Source organism: Meleagris gallopavo, chromosome 3 (genome assembly GCF_000146605.3).
Source record: "Meleagris gallopavo isolate NT-WF06-2002-E0010 breed Aviagen turkey brand Nicholas breeding stock chromosome 3, Turkey_5.1, whole genome shotgun sequence".
NCBI classification, from domain to species: Eukaryota; Metazoa; Chordata; class Aves; order Galliformes; family Phasianidae; genus Meleagris; species Meleagris gallopavo.
In genome coordinates this window covers 84,838,933-84,853,386 of record NC_015013.2, presented here as the reverse complement: position 1 = coordinate 84,853,386, position 14,454 = coordinate 84,838,933, and the positions used below count along the sequence as shown (strand labels likewise).

The window sequence follows — 14,454 nt, the reverse complement described above, 5'->3', positions numbered from 1 at the left end:
TTTTGTTTCTTTTCTCTTACTCTCTCCAGTCTTTTTTTTTTAAATTGATACTTTTCTGTTGCTTGGTGGTGGTTTTTTATATAGTTATCTTCTGATGAATTCCTTTCACTACAGCATATGTCACAACAATACCATTACTGAGTGAAAGTGCAGGTGTACTGGGATAGACCAGGAGCTGGTAAAAGCCCAGGATCTTATCTGACATAGTCCATAGCAGACAGCAAGGGAATAGGGCAGAGATGCACAGAAACCTTAGAAATGCTCTTTGCTCTTTGGGATTTGTGTAGGCCTCTGAGGCCAGGCAGGTGCTGGGCCTTGGCCTTGCCTTGCGCTCTGTGGGATGCTCTAACAGGGCAGTGGGGAGCTCTGTCAAGGGAAACTCCTCACTTCTACAGTTCACATTCTGAGTGAATGACAGAGCACGTGGGAAGTTGCATAGTGTGCTTTTCAGATGGTGCTTGATCTGTGTTTTCAAGTGCAGTCACTCTCTGTATCTCGCTGCGGATTTAAAGCTTCAGTCTATACCTTGGTAGTGGTTTATGTGCTTCTGAAGATCACAAGAAAAATCATCAGCAACTCCAGTGAGCACTCTGGTTTAAATAACTGACTGTCTAAGGGATATAACCATTTTCAAATCAGGTGAAGGAATGTGAGATTAGAAAAGGAAAGCTGTAGCCTGAGTCACCCCTGCAGGCAAAGGAGAAAATTGAATCTTAACTTACACCTTCATGTAACAGATCCTTAGAAATCAGCTCTGTGAAAAAGGAGCAAAGCGTTACAATTTCAATGTGTGTTTTCATGGTTCAAATGAACGTGGATTGCAAGGGAAGCAGTATCATTGGAACAGTTCTCAATTTAAGTGAAATATTTAATATTAGTGTCTCCTCAGTTTATAGTCATATGGGGATTTTAATCTGGTATATATTTGGTGGCCTTACCTGAGACAAGGGTGTTAGAATTTGAAGATCTGTAAGGTCCCTTCTAACCCGAACCATTTTATGATTCTATATTTCAGGTTCAATATTAGGAAAAAATTTCTTTTCCTAAAGAGTGGTGAGATATTAGAACAGGCTGCCTGGGCAGGTGATGGAGTCACTGTCCCTGCAGTTCAAGGAATGTGGAGATGTGGCACTGAGGGACATGGCTGAGTGGTATGGTGGGGATGGGTTGATGGTTGGACCAGATGACCTTAGTGGTCTTTTCCAACCTCAATGGTTCTTTGTATGCAGATTTAAAGGGGTAGAGCTGTGTGCAGCTGTCCTGCTTTGTGCTGGTAGTAATGCAACAAAAGGGTAATTTTCATAAGATTTCCTGACTTAGTGACTCTTTGAACATTAGCCTGCTGGTACATATGTATGGCAGTGAGTGGTTGACAGAAGGGAACAGAAAAATATCTCCTTCAGATATCTACTGAGCAAGTGAGTGCTGCAACTTCTCACAGAAATTTGTAGGCATGCTGCTAGCCTCTTGCTTCTGTTGTAGTACACCATCTAGAACACGGGATAATTGACATCATGCTATTGATTTTTAGCTTTTATTTGCTTTCATCTTTCCTGTCTAAATTTTGTTATTACCATTTTCTACATACATCCATTCTGCATTCTAGAGAGACTCTTAACCTTACATGTACACGTAGTGTTTATTTGAAGATATGAATTGTATTTTGAATATGTAATTTGACTTTGTAATTATATTTTGAATATATGAAATACATGTGAAACAGTAAAATTATTTTTATTTCCTAAGGAAAGTAAGAAAAATCTATCTTCATATTTATATGCTCTACCAAACTAAATTCTTTAGATATTTTACATTTTTAGTAATGAAGTTTTAGAACTTTAACGGGGGCGGGGAGGGGGGGGGGATGGAGGAAAAGTCCCTTTCTGGTTAAGTATAAGTGGTCATGAAAATGTAGTGCATTTGTTGGTGGTATTATTGTATCATATCCTGCATCATGTAAGTATAAGGATGTTTGAGAATAGACTATAAATATAGAAATTAATGCTCTGTTCATAGTTGCTTTTTTCATCTTTGTGAGAGTTTGTTTGACATAATTCAGTTTTAAAATGCCACACTCTATTAATCTACTCTCATTTTAGAAGTTTGATTTCACTTAAAAGTGAAATGGACCGATAGACTGAGCTTTTCGTGTACCCTTAAGGCTCAAGTTAGATGTTAAATTTATTTAAGCTCTAACTACTTTCATTAGGATTAACTGATATAATTTCTGAGTGAGCTGGAATTAAGAAATCATCTTTGATAAACAAGGTAACTTTTAGATAAATACCATAAATTAATGATTTTTGGTGTTAGTCTTAGTTTTGTCCTTCAGAAAGGTGTGTGTTGGGAGGGGGACAAATGATGCACATAAAATAATGTAGAAATATTTGATCAATATATGAGTAACTTAGTATCAAGCTAAATATATTTTATTATGTAATTATGTCTGTTTTGCGTGGGCTTTAAACTGTGCCATTGATTCATCCTATGCTGAAGTTTAATGTGTGTTTTCTATTTACATATTGGAAGAGAATGAAAAACTATTTGGCAATGATCAGCTTGGTCCGCACAAAAGCTGTGTTAGTACTCCTGGTTTTCATCATCTTTCCCAAATGACTTTTTCAATTCTGAATCATATTCCCCATTTTAGAGAAAGGAGTACTGCCAACCTGCTCTCTTTTGAAGTACTATATATCCTCTTCAGCTGTAAGGCTGCTGTTTGAAAAATGTAGTAACTAAAAAAAGCCTATAGTATTTTCCTTATAACTACTGTTTTCTCATTCTTTCTTTACCCAGAAGTGTTATTTACAGTTTTGCTCTCAGAGCATTGATTTATATTCAAGCTGATTGTGCTGGAAATGCCAGTGATTAACTGCAGCCAATTCTACTTTCACCTTACTTGCTTCTTGTTACAGGAAAGGTAGTCTGGGGTCTGTGTTTTAGATGCTCTTAAGTAAGAACTAATGTTTAAAAACAAAAACAAAAACAAACAAACAAAAAAACCTCTTCTGAAAGGAGAGAGGAGAGTAAACAGACTGAAAACCTAGCATCAGAACAAAAACAGGGATATTTCTTAGTTTCTTTTGTTTTCTTTCTATTTTTTTTTCTTCCAAGTAATAAACTAAAAATCAGTAGCTGCAGCTAGAATATGATTGTTATGGAATAAACTTCCATTGCCATTTATTAGAGCAAGAATTTTGGTTTCCAGGATGTTAATACTACTGTGTCTAAGTATCTTATGCCTCTGATTTACTATCCGTGAATTATCTAGAAAGTTTGTTGCCTGGGAACCTAGTGCAAAAGTCTGTGTAATTTTCAGGGAGGTGGGGATGGCTCTGTGTGATGTGGTCTTTTCTACATCCTGTGAACTTGAACCTCGTAATTGGGTGCTGCATATGTTTTTTTTGAGAAATTCTTCTTTGGAACTTGCAGAATCTGAATTCTTTAGAAGCCCCAACTCATCAGATGCCTCCTATCACAAGCTGCTTCTTAATACTTCCCAGAGTGATTAAACTGATTGAAAAGCATCATAAAACTGTGACTTATTTGAAGAGGGGGAGGATATTAAGTATTGCCTGACAAAATATTAATTGTTCAGTACTGATACAACAGTATACTTATGTAGGGTGTTACTTATGTTACTAATATTCAGTTAAATTTGTGGTAAGACAATAATAGCATTTTCTAAATGGAATATAATGCAATTATTATGTCTGATGTTTGATATTCTTAAAATATATAAAATATTTGATAAGAATGTCTGTTCTTAAAAGAAAAATGGGATAGCACTGTTTTTACTGAAACATGATCCTGTTAAAAATTGCTATGAAATAAATAATAGGTAGGTTGCAAAGAACTCTGTGCTGTTTCCTACCATACTGGAAGTGTTACTGCTAAATTTCTTTAAGTTCTATTGTGGGTTTAAAACAATTACTCTAAAAACAAAAACTCTAAAATAACCACGTTCTAAGCGCCATTCCTATGGAAGGAGAAGGGGCAACTTCTGTGTCGTCCCAATAACTTTTTCAGGTTATACGTAAAGTTTAAACAACTCTACCCTGCAAGGATTTTATACTACTTCACGCTGTAGGATTTCAGCATTGTTATTATACCCTTTTCTTTCATCCTTGATTATAGCTTAATGTGTATGCACAGAAGACTTAAATTCCTTCCTAAATGCCTTTCTAAACTTAGCAAGTTTTCCAGTGAACATAATATGTGCTGGTGTCTCCAAATAGAATTTTAGAGAATATAACTGGATAGTAGGTCTTCGTTTTGGCTTGGATATTCTTTCTCATTTCACTGTATCTTGCCTGAGAGTGAGATCTACTTTCTCAATATTGTTGTATATAGAATTATTCTGTTAATTGAAGTTTATATTCTTCAATTACATATGTATTCCACACATTTTTGAGCCCTGCATTGCTCTTAGAAGTCTGTTGATTTTCCCATACCTAAGTGAAAGTTAGATGCACATTTAAGTTGTCATGTACACTTACACTATTTTTCGCGTTAATCAAAAGAAACAAAAGTCAATCTAGAAGAGCATCTTCTTTTTAAGTGACTTTTATTAAAATGACGGTCAAGATGACTATTCCTGTTATCATGTCTCCTGTGGCCTAACTTTCCTTACAAAGCTAAATATATACAGTGAATATGTTTGTTATCAATGAACCATAGAATCCTTATGATTGGAAAGGACCTTTAAGGATCATGTAGTCCAACTCCCAGCAATGAACAGGGGCACCTACAGCTAGATCAGGGTGCTTGGAGTCCTGTCCAGCCTGACCTTGAGTGTCTACCACCTCCCTGGGCAGCCTGTTCCTGTTTTTCACTATTCTGTATTGTAAAGGAAACTTTTTCCTTATGTCCAGTCTAAGTCTTCTGTAAACGTGACATGACATGAACATGACATTGAAATTGAGAACTTCACATCTGACTTACACATGTAATTTTCCCTTCTATAAGTGAAGACTCCAAACCCTTTGAGAATATTTTGTAAGTCATCTCAAGCCAGTCTAATAATCATGATTAGAAACACAACTGCTGTTACATGTTGCAAAACTTAACCTAGGAGTACCTTGTTTGCTTTGTGATTTTATTTTTGTTTGTTACTGGAATGTGGCTTTATCCATACTGTTTCTAGACTTGTACTCCTACAAGTGTTGCTGCATGTTGTATGTGGTACCAGTCAGCATTAGCTGGTTGAATATTCTAGCTGATAATTTGAGCGTAGCTCTGAATTACGTAGTAAGTGGTGGTGGCCACAGATTTAACATGATATAAGGTGAAATCATATTGAATCTTGTCTTTTAGCTCTCTCCAGCAGTAAAATCAGACTGAGCCATGTTCCAGAATGTTGTAGTACTCAAGTCTGTGCTGTAATGGGAACACTGTTTTCTTTTTTCCGATCTCTTGAAATCTGTAATTTGGAACAAGTCAAAATATTTCAAAATATATCAAAATCCTTTTTTTATATACAGCAATTGTTACAAACCTGCTTTTCTTCTCAGTGCTGAAATTGAATCATGCATCAATTTCTTCAAGGATGGGAGAACACAACCCAACAACATGGGTTGTTTTCATTCTGAAGCAAGGGGGGAAAAAGACTGGATGATGCAGTTTCATTTACAAGAGAAAAAGAGGGGTGCAATATTAGCAGTGACATTTTGAAATAGCTTGGTCTACAATGAATGTGTCCTTCATACCTCTGCTGCTGGTTGGTACCAGCAAATAATAAATATCAGCAAATAATAACACTGATTCAGATTTACAGAGCTTGGCGCTGGAAGTGTACTGAATAATTTCAACGACACTGTGATGCTGTTGATGGCTGAAAGGGTGAGTATTTTATTCATCCCTGAATGTCATTTTTGAGCTGCTAAAAAAAATTAAAAAAAAAAATCATAGGATCTCTGTATGACATTTGAAGAATTTTCCTGCCTGAGAAGGTGGCAATAGCCATAACTCATGAGTCCTGATCTAGTTCCCCTTGCTTCCTTTGCTAAGTAATACCCATGAGTTACTGGCATAGCAAACACAAAGCATGCTACAAAATATTTTGTGGCTTGAAAAGAAGAAAGAGAAGAGCTAACACAGGAGGAAAATATTTTGTGGTATTAAACTGTGGTGTGGCAACTGAAAGACTCTCCTGGGAAATTTGCAGTCAAGTGTGGTGGAGGGGGAGCAACTGGGGACTTCTGTATATTTTTTCCAATTCGAGTTGCAAAGAGTCATTTTTATAGTATTTGTCAGCTATCATGTCACTTCTTCGATAGTGTTTTTGCATTTATGCTGTTTGCATGCAGTCTTCTATTTGGCTTGCTTACTTTTGAAAGACCTTACCTCAACTATTGAATGTCATCTCACATATTTTCCGATGTTTTTAGAAAATAATCTTGTTCCATTTGTAACTGTTCTGAATAGCATTTAGTTAGGCCTTTTAAAATGAGATGGCACTATTCAGAGTATTGGGTTTGTGCTTACAACCTGGGAGAATCTTGCACAATGCAGTTGGGTCTCTAAGGTTGGTCTCTAACCATACTTTACCCCATGCATCATGGTATTGTTTTCTTCTGATGCTGGAGTATGAAATGGGTAAGACTACTGCAGCAATGTGAAAACTGCCAAATTTTCTTCATTATTCTTGCTGTCTTAGGTTTGTAATGGGTGGCAGTAAACCTGATGAGTATAATGAAATAAGTTTGGATATTGTGAGTGACAGTAGAGATGTTCAGACTGTTGTCATTAGTCTACACCCAAAGTCATGTAGTTGCCTCTATAAAGGCAAGAACATTTGTTGCCAGGATTACCGTATGCCCAGGATAAGATGTTTTACTGCTTGTAGGGAATTTTTTGTGTTTGTGACTGGATGTTTTCAAGTGCTGTCACTAGGAGTGGTCATTGGAGCACCTCCTGCACAGCAGAAGCTGGAAGGTGGATCTGAGCTGTCTCATCGTTGTATCTGGAAACATATCTCTATTTTTCAGTTAACACTAAGTGTTTTTATGCACAAAATTAGCTAATTTCATGTTAGCTAGAAGTGATCATAAGTAGACAACAATAAGCAGCTGCATTTGTGCTGCTGCAGCCAAGGCTTCTGGGTAGGAGCGTGATTGCCTGGATGAATCCAAAGGGCAATTGTCAAGATAAATTAAAATTTAGCTATACTGGACTTTTTAGAGAGATTTTATAAGCAGTCTCTGCTGTGCTGCCATTTGAGAAGTACTTGAGTAATTTAGCGGCTATTTTTGCAGTTCTTTTTAGAGAGTAGACAAATGAGTTGCTCATATGAGTGACCTTTACAGCTCTAAAAGGCTGTGACTTTTCTCACATTCACCAGGACGGAGAGTGGCCGCTGTGTGGCCTGATGCAGTGCTGTCAGCTGTGTTGAGAGGGAGGTTCAACTGATGGATGTCTGTCAAGCTTTGCATTAATTGAAAAAATATTTCCTGAAGATTTTTTTTATTTGCTTGTTTGTGATTAAATGCTTTTCTGATAATGAGAAACTTCAAGGAAATAGCATTATCTCCTTTTATAGAAGATTATCTTGGTCTTATCTTGGTCTTCTTTTGGGAGTAGCTGGTAAATAACAGCTAAATTGTAGGTGGTTTCTTTTGCAGTGATAAATGCTCAGTGATATGTTTATTTTATCTCACATTTGGACCCTTTGAGTTTTTACATAATTCAGAATGAGTTTGAACATGCCCTTCTATATCCAGCTTTTACACAGAGGCTTAAATGTCTCCCCTATTGTTGTCATTTAGGCATGCTGAGAGCAGCAATTGGACACAGGCTTCAAGCTTGTGGTTGGTGGGGGCAGAACATAGGCTGGGTGTGGGAAGGAAGAGGGCAGGGGGTCCTGAGTCGCTTCCCATGCACAAGGTAAACGAGTTTTGGGGTCTGCCCCTTTCTGGATGTGTAGGTTTCAGGAGACCAGCCCTTGATATTTGGTTACTTTTCTTGGGAAATTGCTAGGGCTTGATCTGTTGGTGAGTGCTATGGCTGTTACTTTGACATAGTTACATGGATATCACAGTTGGGACTGAAGCAGGCAGGAGCCATATGTCCTAGTACAGACAGCAATAATGTCAGACATATTAGTGCCAGGCTTAGGGTAATGTATTGGTTGCTGAGTGAAAGACTGTTTGCTTTGCTGTTGTCTTTTTTTTTTAGCTCCTTGAAGACAGTGTATCATCCTGTGTATTTTCTGAGAAATAGTTTAGTCTTAATGAAACATGCACTATCAAGCGCTCACTATTCCTTTTAGATGTATAACTTCAAAGATTTTATATCTTGCATGGATTACTCTATATATGAAAGTAATTTCTTGCAGTACCTGAAGTATTTTGTTTTCACAAATACAGAAATTGTGCATTTTCATGTGGCCTTCAGGCTTCTGTCATGGGTTTGTCTCGAGTGAGGTACTGGAGTTGTTTAAAATGTTTCAGGTTCAGCGTATTATTTTTGTGGGTGGGCTTTAGGCATAAACATCTTTGGAGTTAACTTTCTGAAAACAGAGTGCAATTCTAAACCTCCTGTGGTGCACAGATGAACAGTTTGTTCCAGTTGGAAAAAGCATTTCCTCTGGATAACGTCTAATTGAAGTGATGAATAATGTTTGCAGACGTACACATGTGATTGTCACTGTCTTGAGCCTCTCATCTTTTCATTATTGTAAACTTAAACCAAATAAATTTTATTTTTCTCTTCCAACTGTAAAGGTTTGCAAAGCACAGAAAAAAACCACATGAGGCTTTAGTGGGTTTATGGGACTGTAGCACTCTGTGCAAATGTGTGGTTTTAGGACAATGCTGAATTTATACATACATGGAACACTTTTGTGATGAGTGCGTGTGGTAGTTTATACTTCAGTCAAGAAAGGAAGATTTTTGTGTTGGTCAAACTGTGTTTTCATATTTGTTAGGAATAAGTACATCAAATGTTTTTAATGATGTTCTTTAGTATCTAACCATACATACAGATCTGTATCTACAAGCACACAAGCATGTGTATGTTTGTACATGTGTGTGTATGTACATATGTGGAGAGTTTAAAAGCATGAGCTCATAATTAAGCAATTAGTGGCCTATCTAAACGCACATTTGACAGTTGTTGGTACGTCAGAAGTAGAAATCCAGCACTTGACACACTGCGTGGTAGTATAACTTCTGTTTTAAATTCAGTAGTCACTATAATAAAACTTGATCCAAAAATGAAATACCATTTATTGAAAAGAGATGAGGTCCTGGCGGGTTGAAGAGAGTCAAAAGCAGTGCCTGTGTGGAATGCAGGAAGATTAAACCTTGGCAGGACACATCTCAGGGATTGTGCATAACAATACAGTAAAAAAGATGTGATTTTTCCCTTTAAAGAGGTGTATTTTTTTTTATTGTTTTTTTTTTTTTAAGAAGAGTGTTTACGTTACTTTGAATGAAGATGACTGTTTCCTAGATGACCTGGCATGGAAAAACAACCAAGGATATAGGAAACTGGTGCTGCGGGTACCTGTAGAGGAGTTTTTGTCATCTGAAAATGAGGAAAAGTACTCAGGATAAGAAAATGTTCTCCCAGGGAAGTTTTTTTGTTTTTGTTTGTTTTTTTTTTTAAAAAAGGATGGCTTCTGTCATACAAGGAGAAAAAGTACTTTACAGGATTGGGGGTGGTGCTGAGGAACAGTTTAGGTTTGTAGGAACATAGGAAGGAGTGCATCTGAATACTTTTGTTCTCAGAGAATCCTTGGATCTCGTCAGACATTATTACAGTAGTATTAATGTCACTTTTATTGGAACATCATCTTTTGTGTTTCCTATGACAGGAAATAAAAACATTCAGTATTCTACAGACTTCAAAATAAAATGAAATGATATTGTGAAAGCGTGTTTTCATGTAACTGAGGAAAGCAAGGCTGCTTCTTCCTAGTTTAATGTATTTGAAAGGTAATAAAAATTGAGTACTGAGTGCAGCAAAGTGCTTTGGCAGCAGAATGCAGCTATAAGTTATTAGCATAAGTCATTTGAGGAGAATGTAATATATTTAGAAACAAAATGACTGCATTTATATTTTTTATATGTAATCGTGTAAACAAACGTAAGTAGGAAAATATTAAATAATAGGTTTTTCATGTCTAGAATTGGATGTAGTTTTGGATTCTGTCTTTAGAAGGGTTTTTCTGCTTTGCTCTGATATATAATTGCAAAAGTTTTTGGATTTGTTTTAGTCAGAGAATTTTGGATTGTGACAAACTAGTTCACTTAAAGGTTGTATTTGCTAATATAAAACTAAAAACTTGAGCTGCAGTGTCATTCTGATTTAGGTCTCTGTCTCCTTCAGGCAGTGGATGTCATCTCTGTACATGGCTTTGTTCAATGACTGCTCTGAAAGTAATGAATGTTCCCCTTCTTTTCTCCTCCATACTAGTGCTAAATTTAATTGAATATCAAAATCCAATTTGCAAGATTTTTCTTGCCTATTTGTTCAGTTTTTTCCTGATCTGTATCTTTAGCAAGCAAGTGATATCTTTCTTGCCTTTTTGTTTTCTACTGAGTGACCAGCCCGCTTTGGCATTAAAACATCAGGGCGAGTTTAACTTCTGAGTCTCATCAACCTTAACAGCTGTCCATTCACAAGTGTTGGTTGCAATTTCTTAACCTGGTGTTCAAACTCCTAATAAACAAGTGAATCATATGAGCTCTTTTGGTAGATGAAGATGGGGGGAAAACTTCAGTGGAAATATATGGTTGCAACTGTCTGGCGTAGCACACTGACAGAAGTAAAAGCTTTTGACAGATTTTGCAATGGAATCTGAGAAGAATCGCGTGCTGTGCACTGACTTGAAAAGGAACGAAGAGTTCCTAATATTTTATTAAATATGAAATGTTTAATTCTTTCTATGAAGATGCAAGTCAAGTAGAAGCCAGCAATGTACTGTGGAGCAAAAGAAACAAATATTTCTTATCCTGAAATTTTGGATGTGCAGTTCTGCTGCAAATGAAAATGGGATAAATAGCTTTAGAAAACATTTACGTCAATGCTGTTTTCGAACATTCTGATTTTAGCTACTGCAGGATTGTTTCATGGTGAAGGATATGATGGTTTTTAACTATGTGTTAAAGAGCAGAAATACTACATTTCTTTTTGTTTCAGACTCTTGTGATTGTGTATTCATATTTTAGACATAAGGAAGAACTTTGACTCTCAGAGAGTGGTCAGGCACCGGAATGGTGCCCAGGGAGGTGGTGGAGTTGCTGTCCCTGGCAGTGTTCAAGAGGCATCTGGATGAGGAGCTGCGAGACATGGTTTAGTGCTTGTGGTAGCAGTGGTAATGAGAGGATTGTTGGACTTAGATGATCTTGCAGGTCGTTTCCAACCTTGTGATTCTATGATTCTGTGATGGTAATACTTGGTTTGGTTAAAAGTGAACTGCTCTACAATAGAGCTGAGAGACTTTGATAAGTCTCTCTCTGTGTGGGTTCATAATCTAAATGCACATACACGGAAGCTTTCAGTGTTGTAAATTTACCCCTGAGCCTCATGGAGAATCAAGCTGTGCATTCGTCTGCCTGTCTTCAGATAGCATACCCACAGGAGCATTAAACTTTATGCTCTTTCCTCCGGCAAATAATATTGGCTGCCCAAGCATCTCTGCAATGTGAGATTTGTGGTCTGCTCCAGCAAACAGATTAGCTGTGCTGCTGTCCTGACAAAAATTCTAAGCACAAGTTATCCAATCTTTGGAGATTTGAATGTGTGGTAAACGCTGCAACTTTGCTGAAGATTGAGATGACTGATCCAGCATTACTTCCATGAAATTGGCTATGACCTAAATGGTGGGGAAAAAAAAAAAATACACAAACGTTTAAATTATTTCTTATATGTTCCCAGTGTATAGCAGCAACTGTGCAAAACGTGTTCTGAATGCAGAATGTCCAAAGCTCACATGTAAGCAAAATTAAATTAACTGGAACACTGCACGTGATACCGGTACTTGTAAAGATTTGTGTTCTACAAGCCTAGACTACTGCTTACTTGGTTTTTATTTCTTGCTTCATTATAATGGTTCTTTCTGATGTGAACTCATTTTCTTACATCGGATTGCAATAGGAGTAGGGAGAAGCTCAGTTGCTTACAAAGATGAAAGTACCAAGAAATATAATCCTAAACTCATCCTTCGTTTATAATGACTTTATCCTCTGGATTCTGAAAGTATAGAGTCCTGGCAGTGCATATTTGAATACTACTTATGTAAATATTCATTTTTGGTAGCTTTATGGTATGTAAAATCAGATCTTAAGTCTTTTTATTTGGTACTTTTCAATCTTTTATATTTAAAAAATTACTTTGTGCAGAAGGAAGAGTTAGTATGATAGCTTGTGTGAGCCTGTGGTACTTGTGAAAGTGATTTCCATGAGTTATTTGTAACTGAGTAAAAGGATTTTTCAGGGATTTCTTCCACATTCCTCTTTTTGTTTTTGGTTACATTTACATACTTTTTACATACTTATATGTATGTATGTATGAGAATATTATTATGTGTCTCCAGGTTGAAGAAGACTAGTGTGACTAACCCATAGACAAAAACCAGCAGCTTAGTTATAGTAGAACCTATAGGGTTATAGTGGAAGATTCTATTTATTACTGTTGGTCATTTTTGTGTAAAAAATTTTTGTTACATCTTAAACACTTTGTCCCATTACAAAATTGGTTTTTTTTTTTCTCAGCTCTGTCAGTGCTGCTCTGTTCTGCCTTCAGACCATTTTCAGATCAGTTCTTTAATTCAACTTGAAGGGGCTGAATGACCTGAGACCTTCCTGCAGGCTGAATGTATTGTAAAACCAGTTTTATCCAACTTGTGAAACTATGTATTTTTTGTGTTCTTCAATATTGTAGGGTGTTCTGGTCAATGAAGCAGATATTTGAAGTTTCTTTTATTGTCATTTTAGGCATTGGATCAAGATAGAACTGCACTACAGAAAGTAAAGAAATCTGTGAAAGCAATATATAATTCGGGGCAAGGTAAGTATTGTTTCCAGTTTTACATGATTATGTAGCATTTGACTTTGTTTGAAAAGCATCTTGCAGTTGATTCTGTTGAAACATACAGCATAAGAGATGCTTATCTCTTTACCACTGTTGGGGTTAAATGTGTAACAACTTCCTTTCATTGCTGATTTTACATCAAATTACTGTGTTCTTTTGATTCTTTCACCTGCATTGTCGTTCTGAAAGGCTTCTGGGAGAATTCTCCTGCTCCCATGAAATTTCAAGCAGCTCCATTGGACTAGTGCAGATCTAGGGCAGCGTCCTAAGGTGGTATCCTAGACTGAATTTATGGAGTGCACTTCCAGGTGAAATCAGGAGATAGCTTGCTAAAACCTTTCAGTGAAAACAAAATCTACGTTTGCTCTCTCCTAGTAATACATATAATAAAAATTGCCTATCTCCATTGTTAGCTAAAACAGTGGAGGTTTATTTTCCTCATTTGCAGCCTCTGTTGTATTGAGGTTATAATAACAACTTTGATGGGAAGATAGGCAGCTGAAGGATGAACTGATTATTTTGAGTTCATTAACAAGTGATGATCGAATGTAAACCAAAATACAGATTGTTTTTTAAAGTTGCCAAAAGTATGCTAGCAGAGTTGTAGAGCTTCGGATAACCAATTACACAGTTGTAAGTACAGGGTTTTAGAAAATTCCTGTTCCCCAGCAGAAATAATCAGTTTAGCAAGGATTTTCCTTGTGCAAAGCCACTTCTTAGTGACCTTAGTTTAAAAACAAGTCTGTGTGCGTTGCTTTGGTAGAGTGTTTGCTGCCTCATTACCTCCAGCTTAGGGATGTGGGGGACTTACAGTGGGTTGTAGGTTCTTAATTTGTCTGCCAGTCACTAACATTGTTGCTCTATACTTACCCATAACTTCGCTTAATGATTTTTTTTCCCCAGTGAATCACAGAATGGCCAGGGTTGGAAGGATTGGAAGGGACGTCAAGCATCATGAATCTTTAACCACAAGCAGGGCCACCAACCTCCCCATTTAATACTAGACCAGGCTGCCCAGGGCCCCATCCAACCTGGCCTTGAACACCTCCAGGGTCAGGGCATCCACAACGTCTCTGGGCAGCCTGTTCCAGCACCTCACCACTCATGGAAAAGAACTTCCCCCTGACATCCAACCTAAATTTTCCCTCCCTCAACTTAAATCCATTTCCTCTTGTCCTGCTGTTATCTAACCTTTCAAAGAGTTGACTCCCCTCCAGTTTATAAGTACCTTTAGGTACTGAAAGGCTGCAATGAGGTCACCCTGCAGCCTTCTCTTCTCCAGGCTGAACAAGCCCAGTTCCCTCAGCCTGTCTTCATAGGGGAGGTGCTCCAGTCCCCTGATCATCTTTGCGGTTCTCTTCTGGACCCTCTCCAACAGCTCTCTGTCTTTTTTGTACTGGGGGCTCCAGACCTGGA

At 37.3% G+C, this 14,454-nt stretch overlaps 1 protein-coding gene across 3 annotated transcripts in view; it reads left to right on the top strand.

Moving 5' to 3' along the window:
* ASAP1 (ArfGAP with SH3 domain, ankyrin repeat and PH domain 1) overlaps nucleotides 1-14,454 on the top strand; it is a 166,043-nt gene that overhangs the window by 86,168 nt on the left and 65,421 nt on the right. For all 3 annotated transcript variants that reach the window (XM_010709318.3, XM_010709319.3, XM_010709317.3), the window contains exon 4: nucleotides 12,942-13,014. In XM_010709318.3, coding sequence (XP_010707620.1) covers nucleotides 12,942-13,014 — 73 coding nt within the window. The remainder of the gene's footprint in view (nucleotides 1-12,941; nucleotides 13,015-14,454) is intronic.